The sequence below is a fragment of the Harpia harpyja genome, chromosome Z, assembly GCF_026419915.1.
Source record: "Harpia harpyja isolate bHarHar1 chromosome Z, bHarHar1 primary haplotype, whole genome shotgun sequence".
NCBI classification, from domain to species: domain Eukaryota; kingdom Metazoa; phylum Chordata; class Aves; order Accipitriformes; family Accipitridae; genus Harpia; species Harpia harpyja.
In genome coordinates this window covers 116,126,266-116,148,040 of record NC_068969.1, presented here as the reverse complement: position 1 = coordinate 116,148,040, position 21,775 = coordinate 116,126,266, and the positions used below count along the sequence as shown (strand labels likewise).

Genomic DNA, 21,775 nt, shown 5'->3' with positions numbered 1-21,775 from the left:
ATTTAATGCATATTAGTGCTCTATTTATACTTAAAATACGGAATATAAATTAAATGTGATTTTGCAAGGTATGAATTGGGAGTTAGCATTAGACTTAAATTTTGTTTTTAAAAGGTATTTGCATACACTCTTGTTTCAGCTTTTCTTTAACGGAAGTGATAGTCCTTTAGGAAAAAGGACAATAGTTCTTGCATACAGAGGTTACTGACAACAATTTATCTGGCTAAACACTGCCAAATCTGCATGGGGTAATCTAGGGATTCTCTCTTTAACAAAAATAGCATTTCTGAGAAATTTTTTCCTATGAAAGTTATAAGATTAATTGGGGAAAAAAAAAAAAAAAATCCTTATTCCCCTTCCCAGCTGGATGGTTCCCTGGACAGCTCCAGAAAACTGCTTTAGCAGCATCTGAAGAAAAAAGCTTTTTATAGAAGGGGAAAAAGAAGAGTTGAGGCTACTTTTTGTGTAGGAAATAGTGTCTGAATAGGAAGTAACAGCTACATTAGATATAATCTTAGATACATGGAAACTCAATTTTCTTTACAGACCTCAGTATAAAATCTGTACACCTACTTTTCTGTCACTGCTCCTATGGATGCTACTCAGTGCTGTAAGAAATCTGTAACTCAGCAAGGGGCTTGTGGCCTCAGAGCCTGGTCAGTAAGTTTAATATCTTTTCCCAGTCTATTTGACTTTTGTATACTGAATTGTAGCGCTTCAAAAAGGAAAAAACCCTTACTGGAATGGATTACACTGTCAGCTCTCCACTTTGGAAGCCAAGAGCTGAGGCATAAGAGTTAAGTAGAAAGCCATAGCTGAATCAATTTTTTATTTAATTTTTACTAACTTTCATTATTCAAGAGCAGTCCTGATTTCTGCTCTTGGACTCACAGTCCTCACTTGGCATCTATCCCTGCCTTCCCACTTCCAACAAGATGTTCCCGTACCTGCAAACGTGGTATGCCTGTAAAGGCAGAAGAAGTAAGCTCCTTTAAACTAGTCTCCAAATCAACTATAAAAAAGTACAGACAGAGAAAAAACCTGTCTTTTAGCAAACTAGCACTGCTGATCAGCATGACCTAAAAAGCAAATTTAGTGATTCCCGAGGCTTCGTTACTTAGCCTTCTGAGGCTGGAAAGTTGGAGTGGAGTTATGGTATGAATTTATAGTGCGCTTGCTAGGCTGTACGTGAGGAGTCTCAGTTTGCATTTGTTACTTGTAGCTTAATGCATATATTTATATGTGCAAAGTAGATTTATCTGCAATGCACAGAGGCAGATTTGGTGCAGATCAACAATATCCAAGTGGAGAGTTAATGCGGAGGAGTTAGTGTGCTGTAAATTCACACCTTGGCTAAATCCCCACCAGCCTCCCATGTAGAAGCACATCAGCACAGTTTACTCTCACAAAATATACTGCTAAATTACCACCAGCTAACCAACTGGGCATAATTAAACAGTGTTTTTAAAAGACATTTGAGAAACTTGAAAAAAGTGGCTATTTTGTTATTGCATCCCTCCCTAATGTAGCTGGGATTTGCTGTTGATAGGATAAGACCATTTCTCGTTACAATGAAAATGAATAAAATCCCTCAACTGTATTATTGGGTGTGTTTAGAAAAATCGGGGTAAAGCTACTGCAGCCTATCGGGAAAACGGGTCTGTCTCACACAGGATAGCATGATGCCTTCCTTCTGCTGTGAGGCTATCCTGCACTGGCAGTACAATGTAAGAACTAACGAGCGAGGCTTGCATCTGTATCAATGAGGACATGAAAATGTAAGTCCCAGTGCAGCCAAAGCATGTCCCCTTAAATTCCTGTCCCTCTTGCTAGCGACGCACTTATTACTGCCTTGTATTATGTTACTATGGATTTTTCCTTGTGAACTTTGCTATTACTTATGTGAGTCAGATTCTAAACAAAACCAAACAGAAAGCATCCCCAGCCCCCCTTCCACATTACCATGGCTGTTTGTACCACAGACAGGGCACAACAGAGTATTTTTAGAGCAGAAGTACACTGCACTAAATGTGCTTCCACATGTGCTACGTGCCTAGAGGACAGCACGATGGCATTCGCGCTGCAGCCTAACGGCTTCTCTTCCCTTCCTGCCCCCAGTCAGAAAAGGATTTTGGCCTATGAAATGAAAAGGTTATACTCACTAATTATCTTTTATCTGCAATTTGAGGATGTGTGCTTCTACTAACAAGTTTTCCTGCCTCATCTGAACTTGTCATTGCGACAGTGTCAGTAAACGCACTTACAGGTTCAGATTGTAGGATAGCTAGCTATCTTTTTCTACGTTTAAAATACCATATTTGAGAACACTGTCTTTTATTCAGTAATCAAACTTAACTAAAACAAGCCATCTCGCATCAGCAACTGCTCATTCTAAACATAATACGAAATAATTTTCTGCCTTACATAAGAATAAAAATTTGCAAAGGCATCTAGGTACTGAAATAAAATAATACTATGCACAATTCGATTACTGCTTTGACTGCCAAAGCTCTGATGTTAATTCTGCAGTGAGCCAAATAAAGTACCCTGGACCAAACAGTATTGATTCTAACCAATGTTTAAAAGCATCTTTTGCTTTGAAATAAACCAAACCAAAACTCAGGCTTCTCTTTAATCTTCCATTGAAAATGACAGAGTTTTTACGTACCAAAGCTTGTATCTGCACCATCTGCAGATTCCTCCCAGGGAGGCACTCTGCGGCGGTGAAGCAAAGGGATGCTCACTGCAGCGATCCCTTAAAGGGGGCCGGAGGCTCCCCCAGCTACGCACCCTCCACCGGCCACTCTCCCCACGGACACCCGGCCGGGCAGGAGCAAGCGCCAGGGTAAGGGAGTGATTACAGAGGAAAACATCTAAAGAATGAGATTACTACTCAGCTAAACAAACCATTTGTTTCCGTGACGAGCCCCTTACGCATCCAGTGCTAGAGGTGTACAGTAGGTTTACACTGGGCATGGCTCACTTCAATATCAGCTACAAGTATCTCTATGAAATGCAGTTCTAAATATCTATGATGAAAACCAAGATTTAATCAATGAAAATAGAATATTTTACGGCTTTCTTGACTATACCGTGAGCTTTTACTCTGCTTGCACTTTACCAAGCCATTCTCTATTCGCAGGGAACGCAGACCCGACTGTAAGTCCCAGCTGGTGTCCAGACCCCAGGAACCCCTTGGTGTACACGTAACCGTAGCAGTAACAGCAATGACATTGGCTTCAGCAGGTTTCTTTACAGGAGACAAAGTTTTCGTAAGTTACCCATCAAAATATACTGCTGTATATACTACCCTGTATCACCCATAGCTCGATGCTGGTGAGGAGTTTCTGTTTTCAGAGGGAATGCTCCACGCTTCCAAGCCTGGAGCCACCAGCCAAAAGGAACATATGGACAGGCATGCAAAATACCCAGGCTAAGTCAACAGCCAAAAATCCCCTAAAAAATGAGAACAGCACTGGAGGTACACTGATATTTTCCCATAAAATTCACGGACTAGGTCAGTTTGAGCCCCCTCGGTGGGAAGAATGGAAGATGTATTTTCTGAAAGAGGCTCCACCTCTTACACTGGTAAGGGGCCCAGAAGATGTAACAGCAGCAGACAGCTTTAGTTCTCGTGCTTCAACTAAAGCCTTTGATTAGTGACTCTGTAAGGGCCAGTCTCCCATTATATACCCAAACACTTACAGTTCTAAAGGACAAGAAATATTAGCAAATAGCTTGTATATATGGATTAATTGGAGGATTTTGGACCAGAGTCTGTTACCCAGCAAGAATTTACCTGACTACTTTAAGTAAGAGATAATCACATTGACCCCAAGTTTCTGGGCTCCATGTACAGTCAATGAGAGAAACAGATTCTTGAAAGCTTCGTGCAGGAGCTCACACATCCCTCTGTAGTAGATACGTTACAAAAACTAAATGAAATACCTGCTGCTTACCTGCACAATGGGGAAAAGCCCCCAAAGAAAGAATGTAGGTGAGTTAGTTCTTATGGATTATCATGATTAGAATTAATGAATAATGACACTAAATATATTTTGGCTATAAAATAGTGCTAGAGACTCCGATGAGCAAAATATTATTAAGCAACTTTCAGACACTAATACCTTCCCATCATTCCAAAGTCAACAACAACCATGTATCCTAAAATCTAGTTACCTGAAATATATCTCTACAGTCTGATAACACTGATTTAGTGTTCAATTTGAAAAAAAAAAAAGTAGCAGAGTATCATTCTTTTTCTGTATTACTGCACCTCTAAGTACAGGAATTTCAATTGCATGTTGACGATAAATTTACAATCTTATGCAAATTATTAATAATTTGCTTGGAATTTAACATGAACCTTTAACTGCTTCCAACCTGCTGAGACTGCTTCTAGCCTAGCAAAAATGACTATGCATTTTTTTCCTCATATTCTTAATAAATGTATTTCTTTAAAAATAAAAAAAAGAAAGAAGCACATCTCCTGGGTCATGACTTTGCACAGTATGTAAGTCACTTCAGAAAACCTCAAAACTGTCAGTTTGTAAAATCAATGGAAAAGATGACGTTTGGAATGGGAAGCGTAATTCAGCCACGCCGGCAGCGGCAGGAGCACACTGCGGCAGCATCAATGAGCTGCAATGTGGCACGTTTATCATTAGATAATCACTCCCCCAGAGGATTAGCAGCACACAGATGAACCTTGTGCCACACAACACACTTGGGGTGTCATTAGCTCATGATAACCCCACTCCCTGCCATCTCCTATTGCTTAATTAGAGGTTACAAAGGTTATAATAGGACTAAAAGAACTTGGGCGAACAGAACTTGCAACGAGTGATACCTTAATCAATTCAAAACCAGGGGCTGCACATGTGTAGTCAACAAAGGCGTAGATGGGAGACCAGAAGCATGCATTATATTTTAAATTAATGAGCTAAAACTTCAGGAGAATGAAGAAATCTAGACATACGCTAGGCCTTATTTTCCCTTGACAAATTCCAACTTTTTCAAGTAGAATTTTGCCTAATTCAAAAGCCATGTATAAATACTAGAAAAAAAGAAGGATTTTAGGATATAAAATTTAGGAAATAAATTACCAAGTGCATCCCAAGCAGAAGAAACAACATCTCCAGGGTGTCTCAAGCAGAAGCATGCTAAGCTACATACATGTTTGAGAAACTTCATCGTGACTGCAAAATTACAAATCGTGCTTCTCCGTTTAAGTGTTTTATTTTTGGTTAAAAATTGCCAGCCATCCTAAACCAGCATGTTTCATGCAGAGCATTGTGGCTGAGAGGTTTAATGGCATGTCTTCTGCTATGTTTTGTAAACAAAGGCCACATTTGCAGATGGAGCAGCCACAGATCTGCTGCACTCAGAACTGTTTTCCAATTCACTGTGAAACATCAATTATCTTTATCAAATAACAGTATCTCATCTCAGTCCATTATCAAGATGGAGTCTTATTTTAGCTGGACTGCAGCCCTACCTGTATATCAAGGCTGGCCGCAGTGCCAGAGTGAGTGAAAGGCTGTGAAATAATCAATAATCATCATCAAATTGTGGTCGACAGGTTGTGAGGATGGAAGTTTTTGATGAAACCTCAACCTTTTTTTGTGCAGCTGATAAAGCTTAACCTTTGCAATACCTGATAACTATGACTCAGTTAAAGGCAGCTCTGCATACACTTAAAAGCTTCGACTGCTCAGAACGCCGCTGGAATCGCTCAGTTGAAGTGGGTAGCACCTTCATGCCATCAAACATCCCTCTGGTGCTGAGCAAGTCAGCGGACACAGAACCACTGCAAACCTGTTTCGGTGATTTTTATACACACCCCCTCATCTTCCAAGAAAGGAGAACCACGCTTGGTTCTAAAGCTGTACCAGTAAAAGGTCAGCCTAAAAAGGACAACCTGTGCATAACAATGAACAGGAACAAGAGAAAAATTGCCAGCAAGTATTTGTCTATTTAAATGTAGGCAGCTTTCTGTTATCCAGAATAAAAGCGGGATGAGATCACACAGATAAAAGAAAAAAAAGCATAAAAACATACATGCATTAGGCTAATCGCACAGCAGCCTTTCTGTTGAAGTTGTTATTCTTATTCAGCCCTTTTCTTATGGTAATTTCTTTTCAAAATAGAATTAAGAGAATAAGGTTGTAAACATTTTGTACCAGGTTTTCATTTTTGAGCATAGCATGAGTAATCTGCAGCCTGAATACAACCTCCCTGGGAAGAATGAAGAGGTGATTCAGCCATACATTTTCCCTTTTAGCTATCCATCAGTTTCTGTAGAAATAGAAATTTGAGGAAATTTGTCAGAAGTCACATGAACAAGCAGAGTGGGAATTTCAAGGAGAATGTACATCTCTAATTTTCTGGGCTGGAACAGTGTTTAGGTAGAGCACGGAAACAGAAATTCTACCAGACAAACCACGCATAAGCACAAAGTCACCGCTACCTTGAAAACACACACAACCAACCCAACCCCACCCCACCACCTTGACCAGCTTTCTCAGCACTCGAGACAACTGTGGAAGTTTACTGTTGGCCAGACTGAGCAAGTAACACAAAAACGGTCTGGCATTTTGATTAGACAGCTGGAAAGCCTTCATAAAGCTTCAACAAATTCTGTGGGATCTGGGAATACCTTTCTGCATTATCACCGAAAAATCAGTCATAAACTTCCAGGTCACCACAACATGCCCAAAGGGACAAGCCAGCCCTCACGCTGCCTTATGGACGAGTGAGTCCCAGTTGTTCCCCAGGGAAATTCAACCAGAAGAGCTGGCCGTGCAGAGACCCAGCTGCGTGCAGGACACTCTTGCCGATGGTAAGCTGCGCCATGAGCTGGGGCAAGAGAAGGCCCTCCGTGAGCTCACACCCCGGTGGAGCATCCGTGGGTCCCAGCTGCAGCAACAGCCCATCTTCTGCTCAGGGAGGCTCTTGAGCTCCTCGGCGGTGTGAAGTTTTTGCCCGCCTCAGTTGCAAGAGAGGCAGCTACCCTGCCTGCCTGCACAGAACTGCAGCTCAGCTCAAAAACAGTCATTTGGCCTCAGTAGGAAAAAAAAAAAAACAAACCAAAAACCCAAACTACCTCTTGGGCATTAACTCCTCAGGCTTATCAGGCCATGAAAACTGATGTAAAACCAACAATCCGTTCAGAATATAGTTGCATTTCAATTTGGCAAGTTACTGTCAAAACACCAAATCTGTGGTCCCTTTCCTAACACTGAATCCCTGTTACATCGTTTAGCCCATATCAAGATCTCAGTCTCAACCTCTAAGAGACACATGAAGACACTGGAAGGCTAAAACGATAATTAACGTCTCTTTCCTGGCAAACCCAGGAGTGACATGCAAGATTAAAGACTTATTTATACCCATTGCCAGATATTTTCAGAAACTTGCTTAAAACTGCTGATTTTCTCTTCAGACAAAAGAATAAATTGCAACAAAGTCATTTGCTTTTCCAACTAAAAAACTTCACAAGACATGCACTGAGAATTGTAGCCAAATGTAGGAGCTTTGAATGAAGCAGCCAAAGAGCTCACAGCTCATTAACATGGACTCCCACCAATCGTTAGAAAAACCAGGATGTTCCAGGGAAAGGAAGAGAGCTCACGGTATTAGTTGCACCTTAAAGAGCAGAGAGAAAGACCTGAATAATTATAGGCTTACCTACCTGATGCAAATTGCCCCCAAGAAAGGTATGTTTCATATGAAATTGATACTAATGAAACATTTATATAAATGTAATATAAACATTGTCAACAATGTAGTTTTATAGAAAAGAGGTTGTAACAAGCAAGCTTAGTGAAATGTATGGTTTTGATGATAAAAGTCAAAGCCCTCATGTGGCAAGACTTCTGAAAGGTGTTTGGTGCAGTCTTATACATTCCTGGGAGAAATGAAAATGATACATAATGAACAGGTTGGCTGTTAGATGGATTAAATATTGGTTAATCGATGTGGTTTGGAATGCAGCTGTAAACAGAAAAACTGCTGAATTGGTGCATTTCTCCCAGGGTCCCCAAAGGGCCTGTCTTAACCTAAAAGCCATGCAAAAGCTGCTGCTGATAGAGCTTGAGGAGAACACCGAGAGGGTTTGGGGAGGAAAAAACAGAGCGGCACTATCCTTGAGAGCATCCTGGGCTGGCTGGGCCTGCCAGCATCCCTCCAGCCCAGAGGAGCCTCATCTCTTTGGTTTATCGAGTACGGCAGGACTTTGACCACAGTCTACAGCACTCACGTGTAGAAAACAGATTAACAATTTCTTACACAAATTAACAGTTAAACGTAAAACAGGACCTACGGGTCAGAAGTTGAAGCTAAAGCAAAGTCAAACTAGAAACAAAATATAGCTTTAATAATGAAAATAATTAACTATTGAAACAAATCATGATGATTCTGGCAGATTTTTCCATTACTGGAAGATTTAAGATTAAGATGAGATGATCTTCTGAAGATACCCATTGGCCAGTGATGCTGGATTTAAGCGCCCTGCCCCATGCAGGAGGTCAGACCTGATGATCGCAAAGATCCCTTCTCACTTCTCTCCTTCCCTCCGCCCGGGAGCCGCCAGTCATCAGCTCCCTCCATTTACAATTTCGCTTTCCTGAGAGAGACATCACCCGTGATGAATACACACTGAACTGCTAAATGCCACTCTGGAGACCGCCAATGTCACTCTGATGGATGTGGCACCAGGCACTATCAAAAAAAAAAAAAAATCTGCTCTTACAGGGAACTTCGGTCCTCCCTAGGTGTGGAGGGGGCTCAGCATCTCCCAGAGGGCTGCTCGACACACCGCCGGACTGGGAAATCCTCCTACAGAGCCTTTACCTCCCATTGTCTGTCTCTGCATACGGTGTTTTTGAAGGATTTAAGAATATTCTGGTCACAAACCCATTACTTCTCCAGCAATGGAAGATGCTAAAAGGATTCAATAGCAAATATTCTATGAATTTATTTCTAAAAACGTGCCAAAGCTTAGCTAGTATTTTAAATAATTCTAATTTAAGCTTCAGAACAAAGTTCCTGGTGCAGTTTAATACTAGAAAATTGCTTATTGTGGAACAGTCCTATTTATGAAAAAGCAAAGAAATCCCCCCACAGCGACAGTTCACAGTAATAATCTAAAGTACAGTGTAAAATAATATTAGTGTAAAAGACAAAACTATTGCAAAGGAGTCCTCCCCATCATCTCCTCCAAGATATGGCTATTTTATAGTAAAATATAATTTAACAGATTTGAAAAAAAAAACCCAGCTAAACTGTTTGATATTTCTATTTGTCATAATTATTTTGGAACTTATTATCAAAGCATCTAAAATTTTAAAAGTGATCTTGACATTTTATGTTGTCTCCCTTTTCATAACAGGTTTTTTTGTTGTGTTTTTTTCTTTTTTTTTTTCTTAAGACCCTCACAAATTCTTTTGATTATTCAAACATTTCAAAAGCCGTGCTGATACAGCCTCACATAACCTTTCTCTGCGATTTGCAGTAACAAAGCACAGCCGAATGAGCCTCCTCTTCTGCAAGTCCGCTGCCACCGTGCAGGACGGAGCTAAGCACAGGGCACAGGTCCCCGCTGCAATGGGGTACAAAGACAACCCTAAAATGGCTCCAACACCTTGCTCCCCATATAACGAAACGCTCTCCAGAAAGGCGGCCGTTGCTCTACGGGTAGATCGGTTGGCTTCCAGAGCCACGTAGCAATAAGATAGTATGTTTTATTATGAGTGTCATGGAGACGGTGTGAAAAATCAAGAGCCATAGGCAGTGAGCGGCAATGGGTCAATACTGTTCACCGAGACATTGTGTAGATAATCAACAACAAGGCCCTGGGTTCTCTCTGCGCTGCAAACAGCTGAAGGGCAAATCAATACCGCCATGGGAAGGACACTGCCCGGCTCCGCTCCCCACAATACACCGCTGCTGCTGCAGGAAAGCACCGAAAAACCAAATGAATTCCAACTTCGCTTGTGTCTCACGCTGGGCACTGGGAATACCAAGTAACACTTGGAAAATATTTAATAAATAATTTAACAGAAAAGAGAAAGAGGGAGAGAGAGAACCTAATCTCTATATTAAATTATGGAAAAATTATTTAAAAAAAGATACGTATTTGGAATACAAAGGGGCTGTAATTTCCATTCCGATTTAATGTTTTAAAAATAAACTAAAAACCAAAACCCCTGAAACGAATAAGATACTTCCTTGAAAGTAAGATTAAATGTAGAACATTATAAAATTTTTAAATGTTATAATTCATAATCTATATTTTAGAATATTAGGTAGAATTCACAGGTTAATATGCATATCTGAACAGCAATAATGCAAACCAAAAGCAAAATACTGAAATGCTGGCTTTGAGGCAACATTTTATTGGTAGTATTAATAATTGACACCTTGTTAAATAAGTGATAGTAATATAGTAAATTTTACCGGAAAAAACCCATCACATATAAATGTTGATTTATTATTTGTTAAAAAAGGTGATTCTTGACATCCATCATTCTGTTAATCATTAGATGTAATTTCTCTGTCAGTATGTACAACCACCTTTCTTGAAACAAAATAAACATGTGCTGGAAGGAAAAAACCCTATACAAAATTGTTTTTGTTTTCTATTATTTCAGTTAAAATGCCTCCCTTTTTTCTTCAAGCAGATGATAAAATTCCTGTCATTAGCACCCTATTTCACCTATAGTGTAAAAATAAAGTAACCACACTGAGTGTGCATATTTAGGCCAGCAGTTTGCTCTTTGCTCTACTGCTGATAATTACTACAAATTTTTCTACCAACTATAAACTGTCAAATCTGTGACAATTTCAGTAACACAAACCCCCACACTGCTCAGATCCTGCCATCAACTGAACTTAAAAGTGATTTTTTTTTTTTTTTAGTACGGCTGCGTGATGTGAAAAACTAACATTTTAAGCTTTATTTTTGTCACCATAACTATGTTAGTATGCACAGTGCTAAGTTACCAGATTATAGTTCCATGAATTATTCAACACAAACATCACAAAATCAAAAGCAACTGCAAGCAACGAAATCTCTTTCTTTTATGAGGATTTCTGATATTTTCCTTCAGGCATCTCCAGGGCAACACGGCTTCAGCGCACCGGGGCGGCACCCCATCAGTGCCAGCGATGCCCCGATAGCCGCACGCTTCATCCCCCCCCCCCCCCCCCCCCCCCAGCAGCACCCCTGGGCCTTGGGAGCGAGGATCTGAGAGTGAGGATCTCGTCTCGCTTCTGCACTGAGCCAGCGGACAGGTCTTACAGCAACCACTGGCTTGCCTTGGGGATGAGGAGCCTGCCTGCCCTCCTGCCCGCAGCCCCGAGCAGACCGCTGGCACGGCTGCTCCCCGCCTGCCCAAACCTGCACAGAGGGATCCCCAGCAGCTCTAGCAGACACGGCTCAAACATCCCCTTGCAAAGGAGGCTCCCACAAACTACCACAGCTCACCTGAGCTTGCTGTCTTGATCTCAGAGATGAGAAGTGGTGGCCCTAAAAGCAGGTTTCCAGTTTGAAGCACCAGAGCAGAGATGCTGCACAGACCAAGTAGGAAGGAAGAGATGTTCAGTTCCAGGAAAAAGGAAGCAGAAAGCCTTTGTCTGTCTCCAGAAGGGATTGCCTAATTCTGCACATGACCCAAAGGAATGGGAACACATCAGTGCGGGCACAGGTTCCCTCCCGAACAGTCTCACGACCGTCAGTCACACGGCTGTTGGAGCATGATCCGCTACTGCACATCAAGCCCATGAAACTACCCCACCCCGCTTTTGGGAAAGGTAAGCATGAGGAACATGGGGTGAGCTCGGGGAACCCCACTGTTCACTCAGCTTTTTGAGAAACATGAACAACAACATTTTTAGTGATACTATATCTAACTCTGGTTTATACACGCATGACGTACTGAATTCATTGCTCTCCGTAAATGCTACCAGCAGGTCCCCTGGTGCTGCTCTCCAGAAGCATTTGTGAAGCCAGAGGTGATGGGCAGAGGCAGCAGATCCAGACACCAGGACTGAGCTGGGGGACCACGCACCGCACAGCCCTCCTGCTTGGGAGACGGGTGGCATCCCGACCATACCACTGGCCATAGCACACTGACCCCCGGCTTCAGCGGGGCCAGGACAGCACACGCGTGCCCTTGACTGAGGAGAAGGATGCTGGCTGTCCACAACACCTTTTGCCATAAGCCAAGGTTTTAATTTAAGCTGCAATGCTTTAACTGATGGAGAGCTTTTATTCCTGAATGCTCTTCATAGCCGCTGCTCCCTGATACTCCCTGGGACCACAGGAGGTGACGGTGGTTTAGACTGGCTTTGGTGTGAAAGAAAAGAAAAACTCAAAGATGCACCTCCCCACGTGAGTTCTTGAGCCGTGGGGGTTCGATGACCTGAGTCCCACAGCCTACGCTAAGGGATGGCCTTCGTGGTACTTTGGTAACAAACCACCAAAAAAATGCATCAGGAGCAAGTAACAAATCTAAAGGGAGAAGAGGAGGTTCTGCATTACAGGAACACACATGGGCACAACAGGGACATGTCAAAAACGTGAGCTTTGATGTGCAGTTTCATCTGGCAAAACAATATTCAGACAAAATGCCTTTCCAAGTTCTGCTTTTGTGTGGTTTCATAGAAGGTGAGAAGGGAAAGATTTGCGGAAACTCAGCAGTAAGACTGGAATAAACACTGAAGTCAGTCTGTGTGAGCCCAGAACATAAATGAGTATTTTGCCTAAGGAGGATTAAGAAAAATGCAGAGTACATTACAGAGAAGGAGTTTTTAGGGTCCCCTGTTCTCTTCACCTTTCAAAACAAAGGCTGAAAGTGAGTGTTAAGGCTGCCTGTAAATAAGGCAGAAGGGTAAAAACCAAGGAGAGGAACTGATTATTTAAGCTAAAGGTCAAAGATAGCCATAACTATATTGGTGTGAGAATAAAAAAACCAAACCAAACCAAAACCATTTCTAACCCTTGATATTTTAACCCACCAATATTCTGGAACAACCTTCCTCTGGGTGTCGAGAAACTTACTCAGGTGTTAGAAGATGCCATGCCTGCTGCAGCAGGAACAAGCCTTCACATCCCAGGGAGGTCCCACCTGCAATACCCACAGCTTATTATTCTCCCCTTCTGCTTATCTCAGCGTTAATCTCAATTAACGTATATCCTTAAGGATGAGTATAAATGGGGCGGGAGGAAGGAGAAAGCAGTTCCCCCTCTTCTTATCCAATATGTAATTCTGATGCCTGACTAAAAACAGCTTACGTGTGAGTTGTGATGGGGCAACTAATAAAAACTTTCATATGTATTTTATACTTTTACTTGCAAAACACTAACATATTTATTAAATGCGAAATTATGTTTATGGCTTCAAGAAAAGATTCAAAGAATTATCCTTTTTTTAAATAGTGAATGACTAAGCAATTTTTTGATAGTATGTTTCCGGTAACACTGTTCAAAAACCATTATAAACAGAAAGAAGCAGAATGAGCTTAAGCTAGATGATGGCCTGTGTTAGACAAACATTTTTCTTGTTAGAAATGAAGCAGCAATTAGTACAGAAAGTGAAAAGGTCCCAACAGGAGAGCAGGAGGGAGGGAGGTTGGCCCAAGGGCTCCAGTGTACCCACTGTCCCAGCACTGGCAACTGCTCACCCAGTTCTTCCCAGATACATGTCCTAATTCATCCTTCAGTTAAACACACTAAGGCAATTAAAATATTTTGATAAAAATTTTGAAACTTTAATTTTGAAGCTTTAACTTCTGTAAAAAAGTAAACTAGAAATTTGAGCTTTTTTCCAATTTCAAAACTTTTAAATCTACACAATCCTGAAGTTATTTCACATCTTCTGAGCAGCCTGAAATCTGCAACTGTGAGAAATAATTTAAAAGATCAGATTTGGAATAAGAAACCTGTATCCAATAGATGGCGTTGCCCCCTAATAATCATATATCTGGCACTCACCAAATTTTTCTATCTCATGAATAATAATAAAATCTGCAAAGGACCCTGCCCTAATCATCCCAAAAGTCCTTTCACTCATACCCATCTCTGCTTTCCATGATCTATGTGGAAGCTTATTAAGAAAGTAAGAAAACAGACGCTGTGAATATTCACCAACACATCAAATTAACTGAGCAAATCATTCAGACAATTTACTGGTAGAAACCTGGAGTTAGTTCCAGGAGCCTCAGAGAACAGGCTGCCAGCTGACATGGAGGAGAGCGCACTTCAGAGAAAAGGCTGGCAAACAGCTACACACAATCCCCTTCAAACAGCTGGTGGGTATTATGCAGACTCCACTTTAAAAGAACCAGAGAAAAAAAGCAAAGGAGAGAAAAATAGGGTATTTTAGCATGCCTGCCAAACTAAGGGCAAACCAAGCCAAACGGGTGATTTTCCTGGACGATTTAGCCCTAGACATACATGCAGCTGTAAGCACACTTTGCCATCCTGCCTACCAGCACTTCTGGGCTTCTGCAAAACTGGTGCGGATCACCAGGTTGTGTAAGATGTGTTACAGACCCACCCAGAACTCACACGGCGAAGCCAGACACGCCAGAACTACCCTGTATACTAACAAACTCCTCTGCTCACCTTGGCCCCAACTCAGTAGCTGAAGTACGAATTAGGCAAAGTTAAAAGTGCAAGGATGACAGCACTGGTTAAATGCTGCTGCTAAATGGAAGGACAGGTCTTGTCACCACTCTCCTTGTGCTCTGAAAGCAGAGACATAAGGAAGTGTATAGCTGTGCTCTTCACCTCTTCCCCTCCAACAGCATCAGTAATTAGCTGTTAGTTTGAGATGCCAAGACTTCCCAGACTTATCTGGACTTCACACTCTCCATTTTCAGTGCAATGATGCACACCGAAAGGGACTGTGGTCAGTGTCTCCTAATGGCCAGTGGGAGATGTTCAGCTGCTTCGTCATGCTGGCTGCTGAATAGGTGGGAAGAAAGTCATGCAACATGTGCAGGCTCCTTGCACAGACAATCAAGGAAACGTATCTGGAAAGAAGGATACACTTGGCTCTGCAGCATGTTGGACATCTTGGCTAGGATTGCAGGACAGCAAAGATGCTCAGTGACATCGGCTATATCAGTATACAGCAGTTCTTGTGGACCCATTTCATAGTTAAATTAATAAATCATGATCCAAATGACTTAAGCTAAAACAAGATAGAGCAGTCCATATATCCTATTTGCCTGCATTATATAGCTATTTATAAAATAAATCTGGCCATCTCAGCTTCCACAGGACAGCTGTCTAAACAAAAAATACCAGAACATACAGTGTCATCAGCTACCAGATTTGGGAAATAAAATTTCAGAACAGAAAATGAACCAGCCATGTACACCTAAGCATGCAGTTCTGCCAGCAGATCTAGCAGGAAGAAATTTATGCTACCTTCTCTATAATGCACATTTTGTAAGGACCAAAGATAACAGCTTTTAGAAACAACAAAAAAATTATATTGACACACACACAAAAGAATAAGGCAGATTCAAAATACAGATATTTTATCCAAGCCTTACAAATGCTATTGAAATTCAATAAGAAATAATAGCTGATCACATAGTGCAAGGAATAATAAAGAACATTACCAATTAACTTTTCTGAAAAGATACAAACTTTTCTGAAAAGGCAAATACTTTGTCATTTAAACATTTTTAATTCCATGCACTCATTTCAACATTATCCTTAAGTATACCCTCTTCTAGGTCACTAGTAACTGGTAAGAAATTAAGTATCTTATTTAACAGCAAAAAACTGTAAATACCTCAAACATAAGCATCATGGCATTTTGTAGAGAGGAGTTTTAGGAAAAAAAAAACAAAACAAACCTTGGTGGATTTTCTTTGTGACTTCTATAGTAGATAAGTATACTGCTATAAACCCTAACTTTTAAAAATCAGATTTTTCATTTATTTCAGAGCAGGGGTATCGCCTAACTTTAGGCTTTCATTATTAACCCATCTGTGGCACCCATTCAGTTCCAGTGAATGAAGACAGTAGGGCTCTATATACTTTGAGTCCTTCATTAAACTATTGATCCCCTCAGCATTATCCATAATGTTCCAGCAGCTCAGCATGTCAACTGATGCAGAGCTTGCTGCTCTTTCCTTTCAATAACTTCCACACTTTATGGGGAGGAAGTCACAATGATTTATTTACCTGACATTTCCCAGTCCGGATGTCGTAGAGGGCCACTGAACCATGGCGAGCTCCCACTGCTATTCTGTGACTCCGCTCGTAATAGCTGACCATGTAGAACCTGAATTGAACATTATAACAAGTAACAGGTGAGATCTGACCTGCTTGCATGATGTTAAAATTAATTTGCAATGCCACTGGGTAATTAACATTAGTGCTAGAACAGAGATTTGATTTAAAAATCCATCAGCTGCCAGTTTTCATACTTGGCATTCAGCAAACAAAGCCAACTGATGTTTGATACATTACCACAGAATCAGATCAGATTTATTTATTTTTACTACCCAGTGCTGAACACTTCCACTGAGTTTGGGAATAATCTATGTGATAATCATCAGGTCCCTGAATGTCCACGGGCATATCTTGTTTACAGTGCAATACCACAATAATGCTGGATGTCAAATGGTTAAACGAGACAATCTAACACCCTGAATGATTTCAGAGCACTTTTACTTGAATATCAAATGAGAAAGAATGAGAGAAAGTATAGGGAAAAAAATATGCACAGTCATAAATTTTTGATTGGCATTAAAAAAAAAAAAAAAAAGAAGAGTCATCAAACACTCTCTAATCCAATAACATCCTCCAGGTGAAAAGGCACCGAGAAGCCTGCAGTAGTCTTTAACGTCCAGTGTGACTGTATGGCATCGATTTGAATTCAAACAATTGCAAAAGTCAAGGAATTTCTACATCTTAAAACACGAGAGAGTCTAAATCCTTATTTCAAATTCAAATCTTTGGGAATATCATTGTGCCTTTCTTATAAAAAGGAGAGCAGACCTGTGAAAACTGCTGACTGCATTTCCAATTAAATTTTACTATAACAAAGTCTGCCAGAGATTCCTAGAATCAGACCACAAAAATATGTTGCTGACCATATTTACGGCTTCAAACAAGAAACCTTACAATGATCTATCTCCTTGTTCTTCAGGATTCCCAGAGTGCCATAGCAACTGCTCTCACACAGGTACGATACACTTGCTTCTACAGTGCAGGATGGCAGTCAGGAAGAAAAACAGCATGAAACATGGTGTTACAGAAAAAAAATAAGAAAGAAAATCGCTAGTTGTTGTGCAGGAGAAAGGGCAAGGCTAAGTAGCTCAGATGCACTTTTGCATCCGTGTCCATCCGTCCCCGGGGTCTGCCATGCCCATCACCCCTCCCCAGCTCGCCACTTTCCGTTTTGCTCTTGGACTCTCGGCGGTCCTTTCCACAAAATACCTTCCCTCGCCCTTCCCCGTCCGCAACCCCGCGCGAGCCCCCCATCCTCTCCTGGTGGAAGGGGTGCCACCCCACGCGGGGGCAGGCGCACGGACACACGGAGGGCCCTCCCGAGGTGCGGACCCCCCAGCACCCACGGCCGGGTGCCTCGGACCAGGCTCACCAGCTGCACCTCCACAGAAGAGGGTGCTGCAGCAGAGGGACGCAGGTGGCTTCAAGCAAGACCAGAGGGGAGGCACCGACCGTGAAAGAGCCGACGGCTCTGCTGGTAATTCCCACTCGAGAGGGCAAGACAAAGATTATCTCCTTGCCTAACTCTTACTCTACCTGGCACGGCCAACCGATACAGCAGAGACCTTCATGAAAGCCTACAAGCCCTCAGACGTGCTATCCCATACTGCACGGGCTGTGGCCAGCACAGAACCCTCCTTTCGCAAAGCGTGCGAGTACGGTGATGAGCAGCTTTTTAACACTCCCTTTTCTGGGGATACGGAAATATTTCCAGGCTGCATACCATCTCTGTTACTTTCTTTTGCAGCCAGCATCTGCCTCATCAATCTGCTTTTCGTATTCCTTTGGTCAGTGGCAGCCACACAACTTATTTATTATTGAGTAATAATAATTTCTCATTTATTATTTAGACAACAAAAAGGAGTGCTTAGAAAAAATCAAAAGCTGTTGGTAAATAGCTCGGGAGCAGGAGAGGCAGGAGACAGTCATGAGAAAAAAGAAGAGAAAAGGGATAAAGCTGTGGGCAAGCAGGTACCCACAGGGTCTAAAGCCCGCCATACATGCTGAATAAGGCATGGGACTGTAATAAGAAAGCATTTGCATCTTTCACCATTTCATGTCAAACTGCAAACACCTGCATAATTAAAGTGGTGCCCTAGGTGAACAGGCAAGGAGCTATTTTTAAGGCTATTTTATATAACCAGCAAACTCGGGATTTACATATAAACATAAAAAACCCCACATGCTGCTTGATCATTACAAGTAAAATGGACTACAACAGAAAGTTTCTATGTAAAATGTTTTATATCCCCATTAATTCTATTACACTACTGAATGGGCCCAGTCCACTTGTCTCCTCCAATAGATTTAGAAAGAGAATATCACATACTGTTATATGTAAGCAAACAGCATTTCTCTCCTTACTGCATTTAAATGCCCATTTAGACAGAGTGCTGAGTCAGTATTTTTCTTTGAAAAGAAGAATCCATCAGACTAAATAACAACAGAGGGGTTGGGAGAAAAAAAGCTTCAAGGAAATAGATGGTTTTGAGTACAATTTTCTAAAAAAAAATTACTCCTTAAACTGACATTCAGTGGTCAGCTCTTTAGCCTCATTATCTTTTAGTTAGGTTAGCACTGTTACAACCACAGACAGTTTTAAATATTTTAATCCTTTGCACCTCTTTCTAAACTTCTATATGGTAGAGTTCAATAAAGAATGATATGCTAGCATATATTTAAACCATGCTACAAATTCAGTTTTGCAAGTTTAGCTGGTGCATCCATATCCACAGCTGGCATCTTAACGGAGACCCTGCTCTGAGTGCTGCCCCATTACTGCTCTGCAGAGAAACTTCTGTTGGCCAGCAGACCACTTCTTCCAGCTTTTGGAGGAACTCTGCTGGGACTGACAGAACAGTGCTGCTATTGCTGGTATCAGCTAATCCTCTACATTAAGGGACAAGCCCACAGCCTTCCCTTCTACCTTTTTCCAAATGAAAACTGGGTACATAAAGAGAAAGATGGCCCAGCCTCCCCCCGCTGATCTCCTCACCCTCACCAGTCTCTTCCACGCATACCTTCAGGTCCTCTGCAATACAAGTCACAATGCCGGGGTAACATGCTGCAAAGGCTGCAAGCTGAGTGAAAGCTGGCACCTGCAATGGGCTGACCACCTGGATACCACACTGCAGGGTGGGAACTCAGCATAAGCAAGCTGGGTTAAGAACTTAGTAGGAAAATGACCTTTCTTCTTCCACCAAATACTAGCAAGCATGCTTGACAGTTGGAAATGGGGCTGCTTGGGCTGGCTTGGGTTTAATCTGATACTGGAAAAGCCAACAGCAGCCACACTGTGGTTCAGTGAAGGCCCACCAACTGTTTTAAAACCTGAATTAGTGACTGCTGAAGTATCTAAGGGGTTCTAAAACGTTATTTTTTTTTTAATTAACATTCTAATTTAAAACCAGCACAAAAATGGAATGTTAAATGTTCATTAAAAAAAAAAATCTGTTGTTTAACATCACAGCTTCATTAAATCTTAATTTCAAACTTCAGTATCTTGCAATAGCCAGAGGGGTTCTGTATTAAAGTTTCGATATTCTCCAGTCCTATTTCACATTTCATTCTTTTTTCTTTCCCTTCTACAGAATGAGGCTTCAGGCTCCCTTGAGCATTACCACAACAGCACCTCCAGCTGATGGACTCTGATTCCTTCAATTATACTCTCCAAAATCCTAGAAATAATCAAGGTATAAAATTTTGTTGTACAACCTCACTTTGTCTAATCCTTGAAATTCTTACTCTGCCTGCAAGACTACTCCCTAGTAAAAAGCCATAAAAAACACTTGTTATTTTAAATTTAATCTGTCTTCCCATGTGAGACTATGCTGTTACACAGACTGCTTTAACTCAGCAGCCTGTACTAAATACATGACCTGACCAAGCAGAGTCCATCAGGGACCACTCAGCTGCAATGCAACTGCTGAATCTGGAAAAGGCTCAAGTCTAACAGAATTTTGCAACCTTCAATATTATCCTTCGCAATTTTAAAGAAATTCAGAAATATTTCATATTCATTGCATTGTACTTCAATACTTATTTTATTTTGATAAGAAAAGGGTTTGCATACAGCATGCCAAAAGGCAGTATGAGCCTCTATAAAGAATAACACTTATGGGAAAAACAAATAGACACCATAATCATATGCTGTAAGATATGATATCCAAAAATATCCACAGCAATAGATTTACCTCATCACCACCCATCAGGATTGAGTCACGCTCACAGCAATTAGCAGCATGACTGCTACATTTGTACAACAGTAAAAAAGGCTGAAAACCCGAGAGGAATGATAATCAGGTACTTTAACCCAGCACACTGCTGCTCCCAGCCCTGGGTTTAATGTTCTGCTGAAACAGGAGCGTCGCTTCCAAGAGACCGCAGAGGCACCAACAAATGTTTGCCATTACAGCCATGAGTAAGGTACTTCCATAATGTCCTCCGAGGAAGCAGAGTTTGCACACCAAGCACTGAGACACCTGAATGGTTTTGCCACAACAGGGGTGCACATAATGCAGTACAGCAGAAAGAGTACTGGAATATTAAAAGAATTAACAATAGGATTATGTCAAAGTGTTTGCACTTGGAATCTCTCCAGAGGTTCAACCATTTGTTAAAATCTGAGGAAAATTTCCATTGGGCTGAATGATCACATTGGTGGGGTGCTGTATCATTTTTACAATGGCTATAACTATGTAGAATAGGAAATATTACTAGTAATTTAACAGAATTTTAAGATAACGTATCACTATAAAAATACAACAGGAATAGGGAGATTTTAGCACTTATTTCTACTTATCCTTACATTTATATTTTAAGGTAAGCCTTTTAAAGTATCAGGAAGAAGGAAGATTACCTCTACCAGTATCCTACCTGTCAACAGGATAATTGTTCTTTTCTTGAAACTATTTAATATTTTAATAGCTTATTAGATTAAAATGTAATTGTTGACAGGTGATTATTATAATTTATTGGTTGTACCAGCTTAATAGTATAACTGGGATAGTTATCATAGTCTAAAGATACTGTAAATGTTCACATTTTATAAATCACATTTATTATTTGAAAGTACCTTTTTAAGAGTGAAGTAGAAGTAGCCCAAGACAAAGACAACCAATGATGCTGAATTCCCAAAGAAGGTCAAGCAGGAGCCAGGGTCTGAACTGCCACTCGTGCCTTTCAGCGAACTGCCGAGTCACCGACAATGCGAGCACAAGACAGCCACTGCACTACTCTTCCCCTATGATTTTGTGCAAATTCATACTTGTTATTTTACTGAGCTCCCTGTCGCCAGGGATGGAGAGCTTTAAATGCTGCCCAAGATGTTTCCACACGCTGCAGAGTGAGGGGCAGTTCAAAGCGACCAGCAGTGCTCTCTACACTTTGCAAGGTTTAATTTCAACTGAATCTCCTGCATCTAGTGCAAGCATCCCAAAAATATTCCTAAAACCAGGGGAGAGGGCAGCCTGCTACCACAAGGACAAGGGTTACATTCTCTGCCTACAACAACAATTT

At 41.3% G+C, this 21,775-nt stretch overlaps 1 protein-coding gene across 8 annotated transcripts in view; it reads right to left on the bottom strand.

Annotated features, from left to right (window-relative positions):
* The window catches only part of WDR7 (WD repeat domain 7), a 150,310-nt gene that overhangs the window by 15,919 nt on the left and 112,616 nt on the right, over positions 1 to 21,775 (bottom strand). For all 8 annotated transcript variants that reach the window (XM_052778149.1, XM_052778148.1, XM_052778146.1 and 5 more), the window contains one exon: positions 16,208 to 16,307. In XM_052778149.1, coding sequence (XP_052634109.1) covers positions 16,208 to 16,307 — 100 coding nt within the window. The remainder of the gene's footprint in view (positions 1 to 16,207; positions 16,308 to 21,775) is intronic.